The sequence below is a fragment of the Ostrea edulis genome, chromosome 2 (genome assembly GCF_947568905.1).
Source record: "Ostrea edulis chromosome 2, xbOstEdul1.1, whole genome shotgun sequence".
Taxonomy (NCBI): domain Eukaryota; kingdom Metazoa; phylum Mollusca; class Bivalvia; order Ostreida; family Ostreidae; genus Ostrea; species Ostrea edulis.
The window spans coordinates 106,874,445-106,895,139 of NC_079165.1; the positions used below are offsets into that span (position 1 = coordinate 106,874,445).

The 20,695-nt window shown below is 36.3% G+C and overlaps 1 protein-coding gene across 2 annotated transcripts in view; it reads right to left on the minus strand.

Moving 5' to 3' along the window:
- Positions 1–20,695, minus strand: part of LOC125682614 (collagen alpha-1(I) chain-like) — a 69,664-nt gene continuing 48,969 nt past the window's right edge. The window contains exons 27-37 of one of the 2 annotated variants that reach the window (XM_048923292.2): positions 20,572–20,684; positions 20,248–20,447; positions 6,089–6,255; positions 5,825–5,916; positions 5,590–5,719; positions 4,937–5,079; positions 4,555–4,637; positions 4,305–4,362; positions 4,025–4,136; positions 1,962–2,121; positions 1–1,405 (exon numbers count right to left, since the gene is read on the minus strand). In XM_048923292.2, the coding sequence (XP_048779249.2) occupies positions 1,332–1,405; positions 1,962–2,121; positions 4,025–4,136; positions 4,305–4,362; positions 4,555–4,637; positions 4,937–5,079; positions 5,590–5,719; positions 5,825–5,916; positions 6,089–6,255; positions 20,248–20,447; positions 20,572–20,684 (1,332 nt within the window). In that variant the 3' untranslated portion in view covers positions 1–1,331. Of the gene's footprint in view, positions 1,406–1,961; positions 2,122–4,024; positions 4,137–4,304; positions 4,363–4,554; positions 4,638–4,936; positions 5,080–5,589; positions 5,720–5,824; positions 5,917–6,088; positions 6,256–18,364; positions 20,448–20,571; positions 20,685–20,695 lie in introns of those variants that run through there. The other variant, XM_048923291.2, reaches the window with a different exon arrangement.

The window sequence follows — 20,695 nt, forward strand, 5'->3', positions numbered from 1 at the left end:
TAGGAGATCCCACTTTATTTCACAAGACTCAAAATTACAATTCCATACTTTCTCAAGGTCAAATTGTACTCAACAACAAAGTAAAAACCCTAAAGATTCAAGTATTAAGCCCTTGTCAATAAAGGAAACAACTGTTCTCACTTCACTGTTCTCACTTCACTCTCACATACTACGACATTGTTCTTTTATTCCTGCATAAATAAGTACATATTACATAGAAAATGATTTTGTCGACCTGAATAGACAATAATTTACAATGAACCACTCTATTCTGTTCACGTTAGTATGCAAGTGAATACATGTTCTGCATCAATGAATTCATGAGCATGTACATCCTTTAATAAACAACAGCTTTCTATTCTTTCAAATTAAGATTTAAAAGTTGTGTTCGATAAAACTGAAGTCACTAGTTTGGTAAAATCATATCTTAATTGTCAATTCATAAGACCCGCACAAGCAGTCTTGATTGATATTCAGCTTCTGATACGATCAAAATGAAATCTGACCAATCGTGTAACGTTCAGAAATTTGTGTCCACCCTGAGTATGTTTCATGAAATATGAATTTGTACACAATAAACCTTTCACTTCCCAATCTAACACGTTATCTGTAACAGTAAAAGAATAATCATACACTCAATTGCACAGGTTGTAATTAAACTCACATAAACACAAAAGACAACAGGATTTTATCCGTTTATGTTACATAAACGTAACAACCGTCACAACATAACAATGGCTTCGCTGAAAAATTTATCATAACAGAATGAAAAGTAGAGTCATTTTACAACAGATTTTTGAGATGTATATAAATACATATCTTGTCCTGTAAGTAGCTTAAATTCTTGATTAACTTGCTTTAAACAACATAAAGTTAGCAGATTGGGGGGTTTTCTTTCCAGGAAAAATCCCTGAACAAAAGGACACAAAAATGAGTAAACATTTTTTGATTAATAGAATAAACAACAGAAAGAGACCATTCTTTCCCGCGGTTAACTCGTTAAACTTAACTACCACAAATTGAGGTACTCTACAATGACCAAGTTATACAATGGTCAACCTCCGAGACAAATTGAGATCATTACTCGGGATGACCAGTAACACGGTATTCAACCTTAATGCAAACCAAGTCATATGTCCAAACAACAGCAGTAGAATTTCAGAAATTAATTACAAAAACTTACGAATAAAAACAACATGCAAAAAGATTATCGTTGTTGCTTGGTTTTTTTTTTTAGGGTGGCGGGAGGATATGAAAAACATGAACTAATTATAATCATACATGTACATCATTCAATTTTCTACTTAATTTCACCCTACATTGCACTTTCATCACGCAAACAAATTTGCTTGAAGTCCATTATAAACCACTTGTTTGGAATCTTGTTTTAAAATCTTGATTAAAGCTGAAAAAGAAACATAAATATAATTAAAGACCCAAGAATTTTTATTACAAAAACAGAAAATTTTATTTCCAAATATTTGCATTTGCTAACACTAAAAAAATTTAACTTGTGGTTCATTTTACAATGAATAACAAACATGTTTTAATGCCTCTCAGGGGCTTACATATCGTGGCAAAGAAGGCATTAAGAGCACTAGACAAAGAAGCATCCAATAGAGACATACATACACATCCTCACAATGCCTCATACGCTTCACTATGCTTACCCCTGAAACATTTCTATTCTAATCAGTTTGAAATAGAAAAAACATTTCCTCTGACAAAAACTCAGTTTGATATAAAATGAAACATTTACCCTCTTTCTCTTCCAACAAAACATTTCTATTCTAATCCGTTTGATATAGAATAAAACATTTCTATTCTAATCCGTTTGATATGAAATAAAACATTTCTATTTTAATCCGTTGGATATGAAATAAAACATTTCTATTCTAATCCGTTGGATATAGAATAAAACATTTCTATTCTAATCCATTTGCTATGAAATAAAACTTTACCTTCTTTTTCCTCCTCCGTGAGAGTGCCTTTGGGGAAATCGATATCGAACGTAATAACTAGCTGACCCTTGACGTTGTTGTTTTCGTAGTTGGGCATCCCTTCTCCAGATTTTCTCATTCTGGCACCTGGCCAAGTTATTTTATCTCGAACTACATGAACCTGTTAAATTCAAACATATATCAATAAAAAATTTCTATCTTCTGATTGGACCTACAAGTATGGATACTCTCAGAGACTTTAGATATGCCTATCTGGAAATATTACAGGAACGAATGAAATGAACGGTTGTATCTCCTCCTCGTACATGTATATCAACCACTGCTTTCGACCCAATCAAAGGTTGTACTCTAAATTATTAACCATTGCTCCACTGACCATTGATAAAAAAATACAGCATTACTCAAATCACCCTCAATTTCATGTACATGTATTCAGCATATCTACAGTCCCAAAGTATAACTTGATGTGTCATTATAATTGAAGGGGAATGTTACATCAGAGAAATTTGATATGGATGAAAAATGGACAACAGGTATAATGATATTTCAAAATTGAAAAGTTTCAAATTTACTTTATTTATTCAAAAAATGTAGTTCTAGGAATAAAAAGTGGTAATATAAAAAAAATTTAAAACCCCGCTGGACCTACAGATAACAGTTGACACATTTACCAACTGAACTACAAGGCTATTCCAGTTAAATTTAAATGGAATATACAAATATTGCTGATATTGATATTTTCATTCATGTTTTATCACAATTCACCTTTGAATTAGAACGCTTTACCCGATATAGTATTGCGTTGTGTGACGACACAATTGAATGAGACGATTGAACAATTTGAATGACAAGTTTGATGTAATACAACAAGAGTTTTCATTGGCCGATTACAGCCCGCCCACTTTCTCGAGTGGATTCAGTGTAGCTGGAGAACTGTACATAGCTCTCTGAAAAGATCCACCTCTTATAAAAACTTTTGATTTACGGGTCACAAAAAGCTGCGGACGGTTGAGGCCTGAAATCGGTGTATAATACAGTATTCTTGTGTTGCTGTCTCATAAACTCAATATAAAAAAATCTTAACATATTTGCCTACTATATACTTGCGTCCAAACATACCTTCAAATATTCATTAAAGCCACACACCACCCGAAAACTCGCAGCTTCAAATGATTTCGTTTGTTGACGTAGCCATGTTAGGTAGCCGGTCAATTCGAACTCTTGCTATTGGTATCTATTCATAAAATCGGTTGTAAGTTATGTATTCGCTCTTCATTTATTATCAACACGAATAATTAATAGAAATTAAAACATTTTTGTGCCAGTTTTTGTAAAGGTAAAATAAGCTCTAGATGAACGAAAATGCTACATAAGGACATTAGATGGAGACCGGCCGGCGCGGCCGCTCATGACTAATGAAAGCCGCACTGCCGTGAGTTTAGCTATTTGAATAATTATCATTTAATAGGACTGGGGTGGTATATTATTTAAACAATCTAGCTAAAATATTTGTGGGGTATTAGTACACATCTAGACGCTATTGTGCCAATATGGAAATGAACCGGGATTCGAATTGACTGGCTACCTAACATGGCTACGTCTACGAACGAAATCATCAAAAGCTGTGATCGAGTATTTGGGTCGTATGGGGCTTTAATAAATATTTGAAGGTATGTTTGGACACAAGTATAGTAGGAAAATATGTTAGGAATTTTTTTTATATTAAATTTATGAGACAACAACACAAGAATACAACTTTTTCTCTTTCTTCCTTTGAAGTTTTTTTCCCCCATCTAGCATCTGGCCGTCATGTTTTCAAATGCTGACTACTCACGTATAAGGGAATTTGGGCGGACTTATACATATGGACCAATGAGAGTTTCTGTTGCATCTCGCTATTGTATTACAAACAGATTCAATTGTGTCGTCACACAACGCAATACTATATCGGCCAAAGCGTTCTAATTCAAAGTTGAATTGCGATAAAATGAAGTTAACAATAATGACAATGTTGTATACCTTCTTAAATATTCATGCTCCTGAAATCAAGGTACGACTCTTACCAAATGTCCATCTAAATGTTTAACGTCCATTTCAAATCCAATCAGGGCATCTTTGAGGGAAATTGTTACATTTGTGTACAAGTCGTCCCCCTTTCTCTCGAATCTTCTATGTCTACAAACACAGATTTGATAATTACGATAAACATTTTTATCGTGCACATAAGAAATCACATAACATACAAGAAACTCGCTGATATAGGTCAACTCTACAGTAAAACAATCGGAATCGTAAAACCTTACTTTCGTTGTTTGATTTTATATTGGAATCGTAGAATCTTACTTTTGTTGTTTGATTTTAAATCTGAGGTCACCTGGTTCCCCATCAATGTGAGGTTCCCCTGAAATAAAAATTCTTATCTAGACATTTACAACGGCTTCAAGTGACCCTGGAACATAGACAATGTAACTGGTTCAAATGACAACAAATATTCACAAGAATTGTATGCTCACCAATCTAGTGGGTACTTCTGACATGAAGCTTTTTAAGTATACCTTCCAATACGTTATTCTTGAGATGTCATGTTGCTTACCTTCTGCTACAAATGGGTATTCTTGTCCGTCTCTCATACCTGGCTCGATCTCGATTTCCAAAATTTTCTCCTCGGGAACCATTCTGCAAACGACACACGATTTGCAGTATAAATACTATATAACAGGTATTTCCCGCAGTTTTAATTTTTTTTTGCAGATAGGGAAACTCCGCAGAAATTACAATTGCAAAATATATATAGATATAAGTAGGTATACATATGTATAATGCAACCGCAGAAATTGGAAACGCAGAATATAATTTGCTACCTCTGAAGAATCAAATCACAAAAATATTCAACCACAGAAAGTACCCATGATTAGGTATACATGCAAAACTGCTCCGTGATAAATCTGATTCCACGATAATCAAATAATACGTACTTGACATTGGGACAATCATCACAGACTTGCTGTTGTGTCATCTGGAACCGACCTGGTCCGAGCTGCTGGGTGACCATCTCCGTCCGGCAGTTACATTTTCTGGTTCCCTTGGCTGGTTTAGCTACTGGTTTGTACCGAATAACCTACAATACAGAGGTGTCTCGCTTTCACAAAAGTTCAAATGCAATCATCACTCCAGTCAGCTTGAGGTTCATGGACAGATTTCAGCCTTTGTTGTCCATCTGGTGAATACAGGGACACTGACCAAAGCTACTGCCGGTCAGTCATAATTAACAATACTTCCATTAAGTTCTGGACTTAGAATGGTCAAAAATTCATGTCCATATAATGACCCAACTGGATACATCTATCTTGGGACTATTTCTAAGGAGTCTGATGTTATAATATTGACAATGGAAATCAGGAAGGAGTGATATAAACCAAATCAATATAGAAAGGTCAGGAAGAGTTCGGACTCGAATCATAGCACTTGTAGTTTAGCAATGGTACTTATATGAATTAAGAACATTGTTTGTATAATAACACCTTTGTATGGACTTTATATGAATTAAGAACATTGTTTGTATAATAACACCTTTGCATGGACTTTGTTTGTATTATAACACCTTTGTATGGACTTTGGAAATACTCACTTCTACAAAATTTCCACTGTAGAGTTCCTCTAGTGTGACATCTAAATCCATCACGATATCCCCACCTCGGGGAATCTCTCGATCTTTGTTACCCCCTCCACCTCCAAAGAAACTAAAATCTCCAAAGAAGCTGAAATGAAAGATTTTCACTAATAACAAAAAATGGTGAAAATCCTCATAATCAAGTACCTTAGATTTACATGTTGCTAACATAAGAAATTGGTGTTTGCTTTACCTGGAAAATGGATCTCCTCCTACATCCCCTTTACTCAGTCCCTCCTCTCCGTGCTTGTCATAAATCTTCCTTTTATCCGAGTCTGACAACACCTACAAAATACGATCACCGATCTGAATTCCTTTCTATTCAATCAATTTTGAAGAAAACTGAATCAACATTATCATGTTGAGAAGCAGTTTACAAGGTCATTTGTTTATTTCTTGAGGTCAAGAGACAAAAAAAAAAACATTGAAAGAGGAAACTGGAATTCCTTGACCACACCTCATAAGCTGCCCCCAGATCCTGGAATCGGGTGTTGGCATCCTCGTCTCCGGGGTTTTTGTCTGGATGCAGCTCCTTGGCCAGCGTTCGATAGGCTTTTTTAATCTGATTAAGCTTGGCATTCTTTGAAACTCCTAGTATCTTATAAAAATCTCGGCTGCAAAAGAAAAAGTCTGTCATCATTACAATGAACTTCAAATCAACTGACAGATAACCATGTAAGGATTTTATTTTTAAAAATGTATGAAAACACATCTAACAGTAAAATGTGAAGACACATCTAACAGTAAAATGTGAAAACTCATCTAACAGTAAAATGTGAAAACTCATCTAACAGTAAAATGTGAAGACTCATCTAACAGTAAAATGTGAAAACTCATCTAACAGTAAAATGTGAAAACTCATCTAACAGTAAAATGTGAAGACTCAACTAACAGGAAAATGTGAAGACACATCTAACAGTAAAATGTGAAAACTCATCTAACAGTAAAATGTGAAAACTCATCTAACAGTAAAATGTGAAGACACATCTAACAGGAAAATGTGAAGACACATCTAACAGTAAAATGTGAAGACACATCTAACACAGGAAAATGTGAAGACACATCTAACAGTAAAATGTGACGACACATCTAACAGTAAAATGTGAAGACACATCTAACAGTAAAATGTGAAAACACATCTAACAGTAAAATGTGCAAACTCATCTAACAGTAAAATGTGAAGACTCATCTAACAGTAAAATGTGAAAACTCATCTAACAGTAAAATGTGAAGACACATCTAACACGGGAAAATGTGAAGACACATCTAACAGTAAAATGTGACATCTAATAGGAAAATGTGAAGACACATCTAACAGTAAAATGTGAAAACACATCTAACAGTAAAATGTGAAGACACATCTAACAGGAAAATGTGACATCTAATAGGAAAATGTGAAGACACATCTAACAGGAAAATGTGAAGACCCATCTAACAGGTAAATGTGAAGACACATCTAACAGTAAAATGTGATGACACATCTAACAGTAAAATGTGAAGACACATCTAACAGTAAAATGTGAAAACTCATCTAACAGGAAAATGTGAAGACACATCTAACAGTAAAATGTGAAGACACATCTAACATAGGAAAATGTGAAGACACATCTAACAGTAAAATGTGACATCTAACAGTAAAATGTGAAGACACATCTAACAGTAAAATGTGACATCTAACAGTAAAATGTGAAGACACATCTAACAGTAAAATGTGAAGACACATCTAACAGTAAAATGTCAAGACACATCTAACAGGAAAATGTCAAGACACATCTAACAGTAAAATGTGAAGACACATCTAACAGGAAAATGTGAATATTTTTATGCACATTTAAACTTGTTACCAGTGAATCATTTATTAGAAGAGATTTTTGGAATTTTATTCTTCAGAATTTTTTATATTATTCTCTTCTCTCAAATAAGTTATTTCAAGTAGCTTGACAAAAGTATGCAGCTTTTTTACATGCCCAACTAGTCACTTTAAATAAAGAATATTTGATTTGAGCTAGAGGGCAAAGCCCTATCTATACAGCCCTATCTATACATAATAGGTATATGTTTAAAATGAAAATATAGAAAACTAATAAAAAATTAAATTGTGCCTATGGAACTTAAAAATTTTGGGTCAAAATGGTGTTGATTCAAATGGAAGTGTGAGGACATGTATTTTGCCATTTTGAATCTTGTCTACCCAGTTCACGTCATTCTAACAAGCTACATTAAATCCTTAAAAGCATGTAATCCACATATTCTCAATCATATAATCACTCCATCATTGTACCAGTCTCCAAAGCTTGCAAATTTGCTAAACACTGATGTCAAATGTGATGTCACAATGCACTTTCTACATCAGATGTGTTATATTTCCTGCATTCTGATTCAATGAATAGGCGGATCAAATGTCCAATTATTACAGGTTGCGAACATGTCCCCTACAGTGAGATCTTCTCTCTAAAATGCAATTATCCATCTTTAGCAAGAAAGTAAACATTACCATAAACAGGTGTTTTTGTGTTTTGACTGAAAATAATTACAAATTCCATGCAATGCTGAATATGTACAACACACACTCAACATGATGCAATTTGTCTCTATAAAATCGACAACAATTTAAGTCAAGAAATTGCTTATCAAAGTTGCTGTGTAAGAGGGAAGCAGTCTGAAATCCAATACACATCGTGAGTGTTTTTGTTTTGAGTAATATATTTGCAGAAGTATCAGACATTTTAGCACTTTTTCTTCATTACATGTGAAACACGAAGAGATGTACTCCACAAATGTTTTTCCCAGTTGTACGGGATACATTACTTTCGCGGGATAATCGTGTTTTTGAGAGAATATCTCGATGTAGGGGAAGTGTTCCCAACCTATCTAAGGTTTTGTAACACAATGTTAAGATGCTCGGACAGCTGTCCGCACATATCCACGTAAACTTTGGAAATTTTTCTATCCTGTTGATACGATAAATACTAATACCAATACTGTTTGCTTCACCCTCAAACAGGGTTGGGCGGTTAAAACCAGTGGTTTTAACCGTCCCGGTCAATACTCCCCAAGTGGTCAATACTGGTCAATTGTGATTTAAACTGTCCAATTTCCTATTTTTGTACATTTCTTGCAAAGATAAAGATGAATTAAGTCTTTTCTTTATATGGATCAATTGTCGATTAATATTTTTCATTAGATAATCAAATGTAATTTCATAAGTTTAATATATTTGGTTTGCTGAAACTGACCGAAATATCTTCAGTACCTACCAGAGGGTCACAGTTCTATAGAATAGCTTGACGATTGGAGACAGACCTGTTAATACATGTACCTGGACAGATTAAGAATAAAAGGTAGCTGGACATTACCTGAGCACAGGAAGCAGAGTTGACAGATGTTAATAAGCATAGGCAGGGACCAGAGATGACCAGTGTGTGTGTTATTGTTATGAAAACATCACCAACCCACTCCCTCAAATGTTTATTTAACACTTGATATGAAGATTGATCAAACAATACTTATTAAAATATAGGTAGTTCTTGTTAAACTAAGGAATTTGAACAGAAACTTTTACATCTTCCCCAATTCAACAGAGTCATTTGTACATTATTTATCTAATATCACGACTTATAAGTTATTATAAACTGATAGTGCATGTTATGAATTACAGTATTTACCACTTAAACATTTAAAATAAATAACACAGACTATAATGACCAAATAATCTTCAATCGACCTGTATTAACCAGTATTGACCGGTTTTAACCATATTGACCAGTATTGACCACCGGCCCGGTCAATACTCATATTGACCACTTTTTTGCCAACCCTGCCCTCAAACATGGTCAAGTTATAAGGCATACTATGTTTTACAGTGTGACAGTTGAGACAAGCGATTGATTGTGTATTAGTCTATGGCATGTCAAACGTTGCAATATTTGATCTTTTCCATTTGTGTTGTATAATTTTCCATTTGTATTCTATATTTTCCATTTGCATTGTATAATTTTTCATTTGCATTGTATAATTTCCATTTGTATTGTATAATTTTCCATTTGTATTCTATATTTTCCGTTTGTATTGTATAATTTTCCATTTGTATTCTATATTTTTCATTTGTATTATATATTTTTTTCCTTTGCATTGTATAATTTCCATTTGCATTGCAAAATCTTTCATTTATATTGCATCCGAGGGATTGTTTATTTTGATTTGTTACGAAGGATTTCATTAGTTTAGGTCCCACTTATATTTAGCCGTCACCAGGTGACGTACCACAAATAGACTTACTATGCTACATGTATGGGCACTGTGTCGTAGCATTGGGGGTACTTTAACGTGTCAACGCCTGTCGATATTTACGTCTAAGGTTTGATGCAGCCATGACACGAGTAGAACTCGAACATGCAACTTCACGGTTGCGAACCAAAGGGCATATCACTGAACTACTGCGATCGGTTCCATATAGGACTAGTTGAACATACATGTAGCCAGCAATGAGGAATCTTGCGCCGGGAGACCCCCCTCCCTTCACAAATGATATTTTATATACAGATGTCGAAAAAAGCATGTATGTACGTTTTATTTTGTCAGAACGCACTTGTCCAGGGGCAGATCCAGGAATTGCGGTTACGGGGGCGCCACTTTATGAGGCACGGGGTCGGGGGACTGCCTCAAGTGGGTAGGGGTCCAGGGGGCGAAGTCCCTGGAAGTTCCTGGATTTTACAGATTTCATAGGGCTTGAAATATGTCATTTTTAATCAAGTGAAATTAGTAAAATGACGCAAATTTTAAGGGTTTCTGGAAAAATTAAGTTTTCTCAATAAAGTACTTCAAGAAATCAGAAGATTTTGTCATTTATTTCTCCGAGAATGGAAGAAATTATTGCTTCTTTTATTGTTTGATACATTTTTCTAAACAAGATACCAAGATTTACCTTAAATTTGGAAATTTTGAGGGGGGAGGGGGCGCCGGCTGCGCCCCCCCCCCCTAAATCCGCCCTCCAACTGCAACCCCCCTCCCCCAAGGCTTTGCACTGGATTCACTAGGGATCTTAAGATAGTCCCCAGACATCCAGCAGTTTACTGCATCCTTTCGTTCAGAATTATGTAGATCAGCCAGTGGTTAAATAGGAGACTAGTTTGAATATGCTGATCACATTAGACGTAAAAAAGCGATCAATTAATGGGGTGGGGGGGGGGTTGGTTGGGGTTACGCCACTAAGCAAATACGGTACATTCCTGCGAAACGTGGCTCTTGAACTTTACCTCTTCAACATCTCGCGCATTACCAAATTCGATAAACGATAACTTAAGATTAATCCATTGAATAGTTGTAACAAACCAAACTCGAGGTTAACAATTGGTGGGGACCCAAGGGCCGAATTAAGTCCCCCGAATCTACTGAATTCTGACTTAATAAAAATGTGCATGCTTTTTTGGACAGTTCTATTTTTTAAAAAAATGATCGGGGGGGGGGGGGGGGGGGGGGGGGGGGGGGAGCCATTACTAGAGCTAGCTAAGTATTTTTAAAAATAACTAGTCCACGACCTGGTCTCGGTAGTTCAGTAATATATCGCTTGGTTTGTGGGCGGGCGAGAGGTCGTGAGTTCGAGAACCGTTACTGTTATTGCCGCATCAAAGCTTTAGAGACATAAAGACAGTGATTGTTCCTTTGCCAAACACTCGGCATTTAAAAGACCTTAAAAACAGATATTCCTTATCGCTGCACAGGCGTTGGAACGATAAAGAACCGTCATTGCTACGGCCTGTCATCGTCGGTTACCCACGGATGCTTCTATTCGAGCGTGAGTGGACTCAAAACCGTGGTTTGCGACGATGCGGCCCTGTGTGCTAAGCACGTCTACAGTACAGATGTGGTACATCAGTGACGTTAACTAATGAAATCCTTCGTAACAAATCAAAATAAACATTCCCTGGATACAATACAAATGAAAAATTATACAATGCAAATGGAAAATATAGAATACAAATGGAAAATTATACAATACAAATGGAAAATATAGAATACAAATGGAAAATTATACAATACAAATGGAAATTATACAATGCAAATATAAAATTATACAATACAAATGGAAAAGATCAAATATTGCAACGTTTGACATGCCATATTAGTCAACGTCCCTATCGAGAATTTTTCTCTCGTATGGAGACAATTGGCGGCGAAGGACTGCAAAATTTAGGTCTATGCTGGGAGCTTATGGTCATTGAGCAGGGAGGGATCTTTGTTGTGCCACACCTACTGTGACACGGGACCTCAGGTTTAGGATATCCCGAAATGCCCCTTCCACTAGATCCATCGTCATTTACAACGAGATGGGTGAAATAGAGTTTGTCAGTGGTTTAGAAATATTTACGAAGGCTCAGTAGACGAAAATGCATTACTTCGGTTCGTGAAACTACACATGGATTTAAAGAATACTTTCGGCCAATGAAATTTCACCAAGTGTTAATATTGTCAACAATGAGACGACCGGTGTTTTTGACAGCATCGTTGACATCAATTTCTCAATATTTTTTTTACAATGGTGAGTCAAAAAAGTAGCACACATAAATTCTCCCTACATATCTTATGTCATACATACCCTGCGAGAACCTGAATAATAATTAATATCAAATTAAATGCCAAGAAGTTCCATGCTGCTACAGACGCCATGTTTGAGATGCTACGTTTACTTCCGCTTGAACAGTAAAATACAGACTATCGAATGGACAGGGTGTTATGTTCCGGTTCAATTTTCACAAGGTTCCATTTCAAACGAATATATTCAAAATCTCTTACTAAGCATACAGTTACAAACAATATCAAAAGTTTAATGTCTAACAAAAAACTAAATTTCGTTTTCATCAAAACCCACACCTCGGGAATGGAGATTGCACTTGACAAAGACCGGTAAAAAGAGAAAAGTTGGCTACTAGTAACTGACTACTTAAAAAGAGAAAAGTTGGCTACTGGTAACCAGCTACTTGAAACAGGAAAAAAGTTAGCTACTAGTAGCCAGATACTAAAAGTAAAAGTAAAAAAAAGTTAGCTACTCGTAGCCAGCTACTACAAAACATAAAAGTTATCATTACTGATAGCCAGCTACGATGTAAACGGAGTTATCCGCAGTCAAAGTTAGTGTGTCAAGAACGGCCTAACAATCGGTATGACAGCATATGAACCGATGATAGGTCGTATCTGCAAACCACAGGTGCTTGACGTTTTAAATAAAGATTGTTATAACGACCATGGAATTCGCGAAATGCTAACTTTAAACGAGACTGTTGAAACCCCTGCACCATCAACTTGTTTGTCAGTAATCTGCCCCGATTTGAAAACTGATCATACGCAGAACAAGCTCTTGTGTATCTAATCAGTTGAGAGATATAATCACCATATGCAGTTGATAATGGGATATTGTTACATAGATCTATAAGAAAGCTGAAATCATCCAGTTTGTCGTAAAGTTCAGTTGTCAGTTTGCCGTTAATATTTATTTTCAATAAGATATATACATCCAAATGTCGAGTAGAAGGCCAAAGAAAGAGATTTCTTTCTTTTCATGTAGAATCTCTTAAATAAACTCTGCTCCATACTAATATAAAAACAGATCAGCTAACAAAGGATAACAATTCGTGCCCATGGGAATTCCAACAGATTGTTGGAAGACCTGATCACCAAAGACCACGAAGATATTGTCAATGAGGAACTCTAGCATATTTTTTATTTCAACTTCAGAATAATTGTAATAATTGTGCATGCAATCAGGGTGGTTTTTAACGAAGTAATTTTTGGGATGACTATTCACTAAATATGAATATTTCCGTCTTCCATTTTTGTTGAAGAAGCAACTGTCTATAATGTCAAAAGGTCTAGTCTTTAATTTATCGTGAGGAATAGTCGTGTAAAGTGTTGATAAGTCATAGGTTTTGATGTCGAGTACAGAGGCCATACTGTTGGTGAATCACCACAGGGTAGTGAAATGCGTCTAGTGTGGCTAAGATCAAAATTGTAGATCTAATGCTGCCGCTGGCTAGCCTACTTGTAGGTGAAAAGGAAAGTAAAATGCGTAAATCTTTCCTTGACAGTATAAAGCCTCGACACTTCAATGCCTCCACGTGGCAACGCACGTCAACTGGGATCAAGTATCACAGGCTGAATTGCAGGGGATCTCCGGTGTGTGGACATGTCCTAGCACTCATCAACCTTGCCCCAACCATGGGCAAATGGTCGGCCAGATGAGGGTCGTCAACTTTGGCAAGTAACTCATCTAGGAGAAGGACACTCTTATATAAAACCTGGGTAGAATGTATTCATTAGCTGAGGTAGGCAACCATTCTAGAGGAAGGTAACCTTGAAGACAAATCCCTGGCCCAACAGGTTGGAGGTTGAGCAAGGGGGTAATCTCTCCTTCTCGTAAAAAAAATATTGATTACGGAAACAAGGACTAGAAATAATTCAACTTTTCTCCAGACTTCAGGATACCAGCAGAATCCTGCATGTATGAATGCTTCTAGTGAAATCCAACAGGAAGCTAGCAGCATGAAGAGTATACTGAATACGAGAACCAAGCTAAGAGTAGGCTTCTGGAATGTCCGTACAATGTATGAGACCGGAAAGCAGGCTCAAGTCTTAAGAGAGATGAAAGAGAACAAGCTGCACATTCTAGGTGTAAGTGAGTGCAGATGGACAGATTTTGGAAAGAATACAACAAGTACAGGAGAAACAATAGTATTCTCAGGGAGAAAAAGATGGACGTTATCATGAAGGAGTAGCAATCATTTTATCTAAATCAGCTACTAAGTCATTAATAGAATATCATCCAGTTAATGAAAGAATAATAAGAGTAAGACTAAACACCATGCCAGTCAAAACATCCATAATACAGGCCTATTCTCCAACAAATGATGCATAAAGTGATGTTAAACAAGATATTTATGAGGCACTTCAAGCTGAAATAGAAAAGATTCCTAAACATGATTTGACAATAGTTATGGGAGACCTCAATGCAAAAGTAGGAAACAACAACACGGGATTCGAGCGAGTGATTGGCAAATATGGATGTGGCGTCATGAATGAAAATGGAGAGCAGTTTATGGAATTTTGTGGAAACAATAACCTTGTCATCGGCAGAACACTCTTTCCACATAAAGATATTCACAAACTAACATGGGTATCACCTGGAGGACGAGATAAGAATCAGATTGACCACATCGCAATTAATGGTAAATGGACAAGGTCAATTCAAGATGTGAGAGTGAGACGAGGAGCTGACGTAGGGAGTGACCACCACCTAGTCACTGGTAACATCAAGTTGAAATTGAAGAAAGTAGGACCAAAGTCCACTATTAAAAAGTACGACACAGGGAAACTTAGTGACAACAAAATCAAACAAGACTTCAGAATATATCTAGGAAACAAATTCCACGTCTTACAAAACAGCAACATAGAAAATGAAAACCAAATAGACGAACACTGGAACAAGGTGAGAGATACCTTCAGCAAAACAAGCGAAAAAGTATTGGACTTTAGAAGGCAAGTTCATAAAGAATGGATTACATCAGAAACGTGGAAGCTAATAGATAAGAGAAAAAACCTTAAGAAGAAGCTATGTAACACACACTCTGAGAGAAAAAAAGATAAACTTGCAGAACAATATAGCAACAGCAATAAAGAAATTAAAAAAGCGACAAAAAAGGATAGACAAATCTTTATAGAAGGAATGGCAAAGAAGCTGAGAAAGCTGCCTCCGAGCAGAGAATGGGAGATCTTTACCAGATAATCAAAAAACTATGTGGGAAGAGAAGAAACGCAAACATGCCAGTAAGAGACAAAAAAGGAGTACTGATAACATCAGAAAGACAGCAATATGAGAGGTGGAAAGAACATTTTGAAGAGGTTCTTAATAGACCAGAACCCACTGTATTAGCAGAAATCCAAGAAGCAGAAGATGACTTAGTGATAAACATTAAGGAACCGTCAAAAATAGAGATTATGAAAGCAATTACGACACTAAAAATAACAAAGCATCTGGAAATGATCAGCTACCAGCAGAAATATTTAAAGCTGATCCCACACTAACAACAGCTATACTCCACCCACTTTTCTGCAAGATCTGGAACGAAAACATCATACCAAATACATGGGCTGAAGGGAACATTACTACACTGCCAAAGAAAAGAGATCTAACCAACTGCAATAACTGGAGAGGTATCACCTTACTTTCCATACCTAGCAAAATGTTTAGTAAAATTATAATTGATAGAATAAAGACAGCAGTAGATAGCAAACTGCGAGACGAACAGGCAGGCTTTAGAAAAGGAAAGAGCTGCTGTGACCAGGTGTTCACACTCAGAAACATCATAGAGCAATGCACAGAGTGGAAGAGGCAATTAATTATCAACTTTGTCGATTTTGAGAAAGCCTTTGACAGTATCCATGTAGAGAAAGCTTATGGAAGATCTTAAGACACTATGGAATACCAGCTAAGATAGTGGAGTTAATTAAAGCTTTCTACTCCGAGTTCAGATGCACGGTTGGCAGAAAACCAGACACAAGCTTCCTCGTGAAATCTGGGGTAAGACAAGGCTGTGTAATGTCATCCCTCCTATTTTTGATTGCAGTAGATTGGGAAATGCGATCAACCCTGAGTGGAAACAACACCGGCATCAGGTGGACTCCATTTTCCAATCTAGAAGATGTTGACTACGCAGATGACCTTGCCCTACTGTCACACCTTGAGGAACACATGCAGAGAAAGACATCAAACCTGCAATCTAATGCCAGCAAAATTGGATTGAACATCAACATAAAGAAAACAGAGGTTATGTCTTTGAATATCAAGCATCCACAAGGAATACAGATTAATGGTAAAAACCTGGAAAGTACAAGATCGTTTACATACCTGGGTAGCATTGTTACAACATATGGTGGTGCGGAAGAAGACATCAAGGCAAGATTAGGAAAAGCAAGAGGTGCCTTTATCAATCTTAGGAACATCTGGAAGTCAAACAGCATAAGCAAGAACACCAAGATGAGGTTATACAACAGCTGTGTCCTGTCAGTTCTGTTGTACGGAGCGGAATGTTGCAGGATGACGTAGAAAGACATTAATAAAATATCAAGCTTCCACAATGGATGTCTCCGAAAGATCTGCAAGATATTTTGGCCTAAAAAATCTCAAATGAGAATTTACATGCAAGAACAAAATCCTCAGACATGCGCACCATACTTATGAAGGATTGGGCATGTCCTAAGGAAACCCACCAATGACATCACTAGGGTCTCACGTCGATGGACTCCAGAAGGAAAAAGAAAGCAAGGCCGCCCAAAGACCACCTGGAGGAGGACCGTTGAAACAGAAATGAGAGAGGTTGGCATGACCTGGGGGTGAAATTGAAAAGACTGCTAAAGACAGAGAGGAGTGGAAGAAACTAGTCCTTGCCCTATGTGCCCACGGGCGCAACAAGGACTACTAGGTAGGTAAAGAGACTATATTACCACGAAGATAACTTCTCATCTTGATCAATTAAATTATTGCGCGCATCATATGAATTATTGCTCTGATCAATTCAATTGATGCACACACCAATGTGGTGGTATTATTGCTGGCAAAATTGAATTCGGAGCTCCATATTTTGGTGATCTCTTAAAACAATTGAAGATATCTTTAATTATTTAAAACGCTTTTTTATAAAGAATTAATGCGCGCATAAATTCTTTTAAAGAGAACAACAATTCAATTAAAGAGATCATTGATTCAATTGTGGATTTGTTGAATTGAAGATATCTTTAATTATACTTTCTCTAAAAGAATTATTGCTCTCTTCAAATGACCAACATTCTCAGGGGGATGAAATGTGAAGATAACGAACAGTGATCAATCTCATAACTCCTATAAAGGTGAAAATAACGAACAGTGATCAATCTCATAACTCCTATAAAGGTGAAGATAACGAACAGTGATTAATCTCATAACTCCTATAAGGAGTTGAGAAAATATAGATTGTTAGGCCGTTCTTAGCACACTGATTTTAAGTACGGATTACTCCATTAACCTGATCAAGATATAAGGCTCACGGCGGTTGGGACCGTTTGACAGGGGATGTTTACTCCTATTAGGCACCTGATCCCACCTCTGGTATATCCAGGGGTCCGTGTTTACCCACCTCTCTATTTTGTATTGCTTATAGGTTATGAGATTGATCACTGTTTATCATCTTCACCTTTCAAAGATATATCTTCAAGATCAATTTAAAGATATCTCTCAATGAGAAAAAGATATTTCCATAATCACTCCCTCTTTGGGGTGCAACCATTCGCTAGTGTTGTGGTGAGACAGGTTCGCCTGTGACCAGATAGCTCAGTTAGTAGAGCACCTGACTGGAGATTCAAGGGGCCCGGGTTCCCATCCAGTCTAGTCCATTACATTGTCTCCCTTCCTGTTACTTTTGGTGCCATAGACCAGCCCCTGGAACCAACAGGTGAAAATGTCTGCCAGGGGATAAAGACCCCCAAGTTGTCTTCAAGGTTTGTAGACATACAAGTAGATAGGAATGTAGCGGTCAGCCAGGTTCGATCAGTGACAACAGATAGCTCAGTTGGTAGAGCACATGACCAGAGATTCAGGGGGTTCGTGTTCATTGCATTTCCTCCCTGTTGTACACAAGCACAGCTATCTACCATACACCACTCCCTTTGTTGATTACAGTTAATGCTTACATAAGAACAACACCCTCTGTATTATTAAAAGCTTTTATTATGTAAGTCTGTCATGATGTGATTAGCAGGAGATGTAAGCCTTAAACAGCAAAAAGGTCAATGAACTTCTTAAATGTGGTCCAAAAAAAAAATTCAGTTCAAAAATCTGTTTACCTCATACATAAATATATATCTAAAATCAGTGATACAGTAGTCGTACCTCTACTTTGAATAAAATGCAATATATCGTGTACAAAGAGCTGTGTACATTGTACTGTAGAGAGTACAGGCTTCATATCCAAGTCCAATTTGAAGTAAGATGTATAAACAATCAAAGTAAATAGTTTCGATCCCAAATAAACAGAGAATTTGTTTTAATCTCTTGATCATAGTGGTATGTGATGAGAAAGCTTATAACTGGTTGCATTTTATACGTAAACAAAACTGAACAAATTCGGTATAACATAAAATACATAGAATGTAATGCTTGTAATAGTTGGGTTACACTGTAATCAGAATGCAATACTGTTCATTAACAAAGCATCTAAAAACTACATGCACTTTGACATCAGAAAATATAACAATTGTAGTACAAATAGTAAATGCCCCAATGACATATTTTACATATTGTATCACATGAGCACCCTCCCCTCCCCCCCCTTTTTCTGTGAACATTTCAATTTACAAATTGCTTTTATTTTTCTGTCGATGATTTGTCAAAAAGTTTTACTTACAAATCAATAAAATACACTCCCCATATAAAATAAATTTTATACTCTTCTCTATGACAGTCTGATTCAGAGTTTTCAAACTTCCTTGCAGCCTATAATATTCTTTGTGTTATAAAAAGTAATACATTTGTCACACATCTCAAACATTCTACATCAGGGCACACTGCAATTGTCTATTACACAATCTACTGTACAATGAATACTACACAGACAGGATACAACTGAATATTGTAGAGTAAGAAGAACATAGCAATACAATGGTGATTTTCATACAAAATACAACCTTTTTGAGCATGTAAGCACCAAATTTAAAAAATTTTAAAGCAATAATTTCATGCACTGCATTATCACTAAATACCTACATTTGTTAAAGGTATTTTGTTTGAAATTATATAATTCAATGAGTTTTTTTTTCAAAGCTCTCAAATAAAAGAAGTATGTTGCTACACTACAGAAGTTGCATGCAAGGGTAAAATGGCTCAAGGCTTCAAATCTAAGTCTACTCATTCACAATACACTCTAGGTATCTTTACACAGAGAGACTAAAGCTACTTGTTCAGATATACTCATATAAGCTTAAAATGCTCTGAAGGTTGCAAGGTGTTTTTTTTTCGGGGGGAAAACATCATACACACAGATGAAAATCACACATATAAACTAGTAAAATAATAAATCTTGCATAAATAATCTACAGTAGGTTATTGGTTTAGTGTCTTGGGGGACATTTAATTAAGTGTTGGTAAATTACTGCAATGATTACTGCTACACACACAGTGTAAAATGTCACTTCTACACCACTGTCTCATCTAAGGCCACAGATTTCTTGAACATGAACAACAGACTAAAATTCTAATTATCCAATGCTAGTAAAAATCACTACATCATTACTGTGTAATTCTTATACCATGTATAATTCCTACTCTTCTCACGCTTTGGTGGGTGATTAAATTTGTTCCATAGTAATATCACAGATATCTTATGGGATGGATATCCCCATCATAAAAGAATCAAAATTTCTCATTTTCAAACAAAAAATACTGACCAAAGAAACGTCGGAGGCTGTCTTCTTCGCAAATGACTTAAAATGTCTACTAAGTGGTAAAAACTTTTGTAGAGGATACAAGTATGAAATAAAAAATATTTGTACAATGAAAGCAACAATAACATGGCACTTCAGTTTAAGGTTTTCTCTGTTTCTTTGGTAAAACCTCAATGCAGAGCACTATCAGTTGTTTCCGACAGCTGTATTCGATCATATCTACTAATTTTCCATCTTTCAATGAACCTGCATATCCGACCCGGTTGGAACTGTCCGACCGCCAGTCTGAACATTCTTTGTCATTCATTTTGTTTCCTTGACTGTCTGCCCCATGCCAGACCATCTTCTCAGGCCTGTCAATGACAATGAAATGATCACTCATCATTTAAATCTACTCACTTAAAGAAGAGGAATATTGGTATAAAGGGGAAGATAACTTCCACAAAGAATTCAAAACATCTTAGTAACTTTCCCTACCACTTAGAGCTGGTCATAACATCTTCTCCATTAAATGTGTAGATCTTGACATTTCTGTTAAATCTTCCTCCCGTCCTTAACAGGTCATTGAAAGAGCTGAATATGATCGTATCCTGTCAAGAAA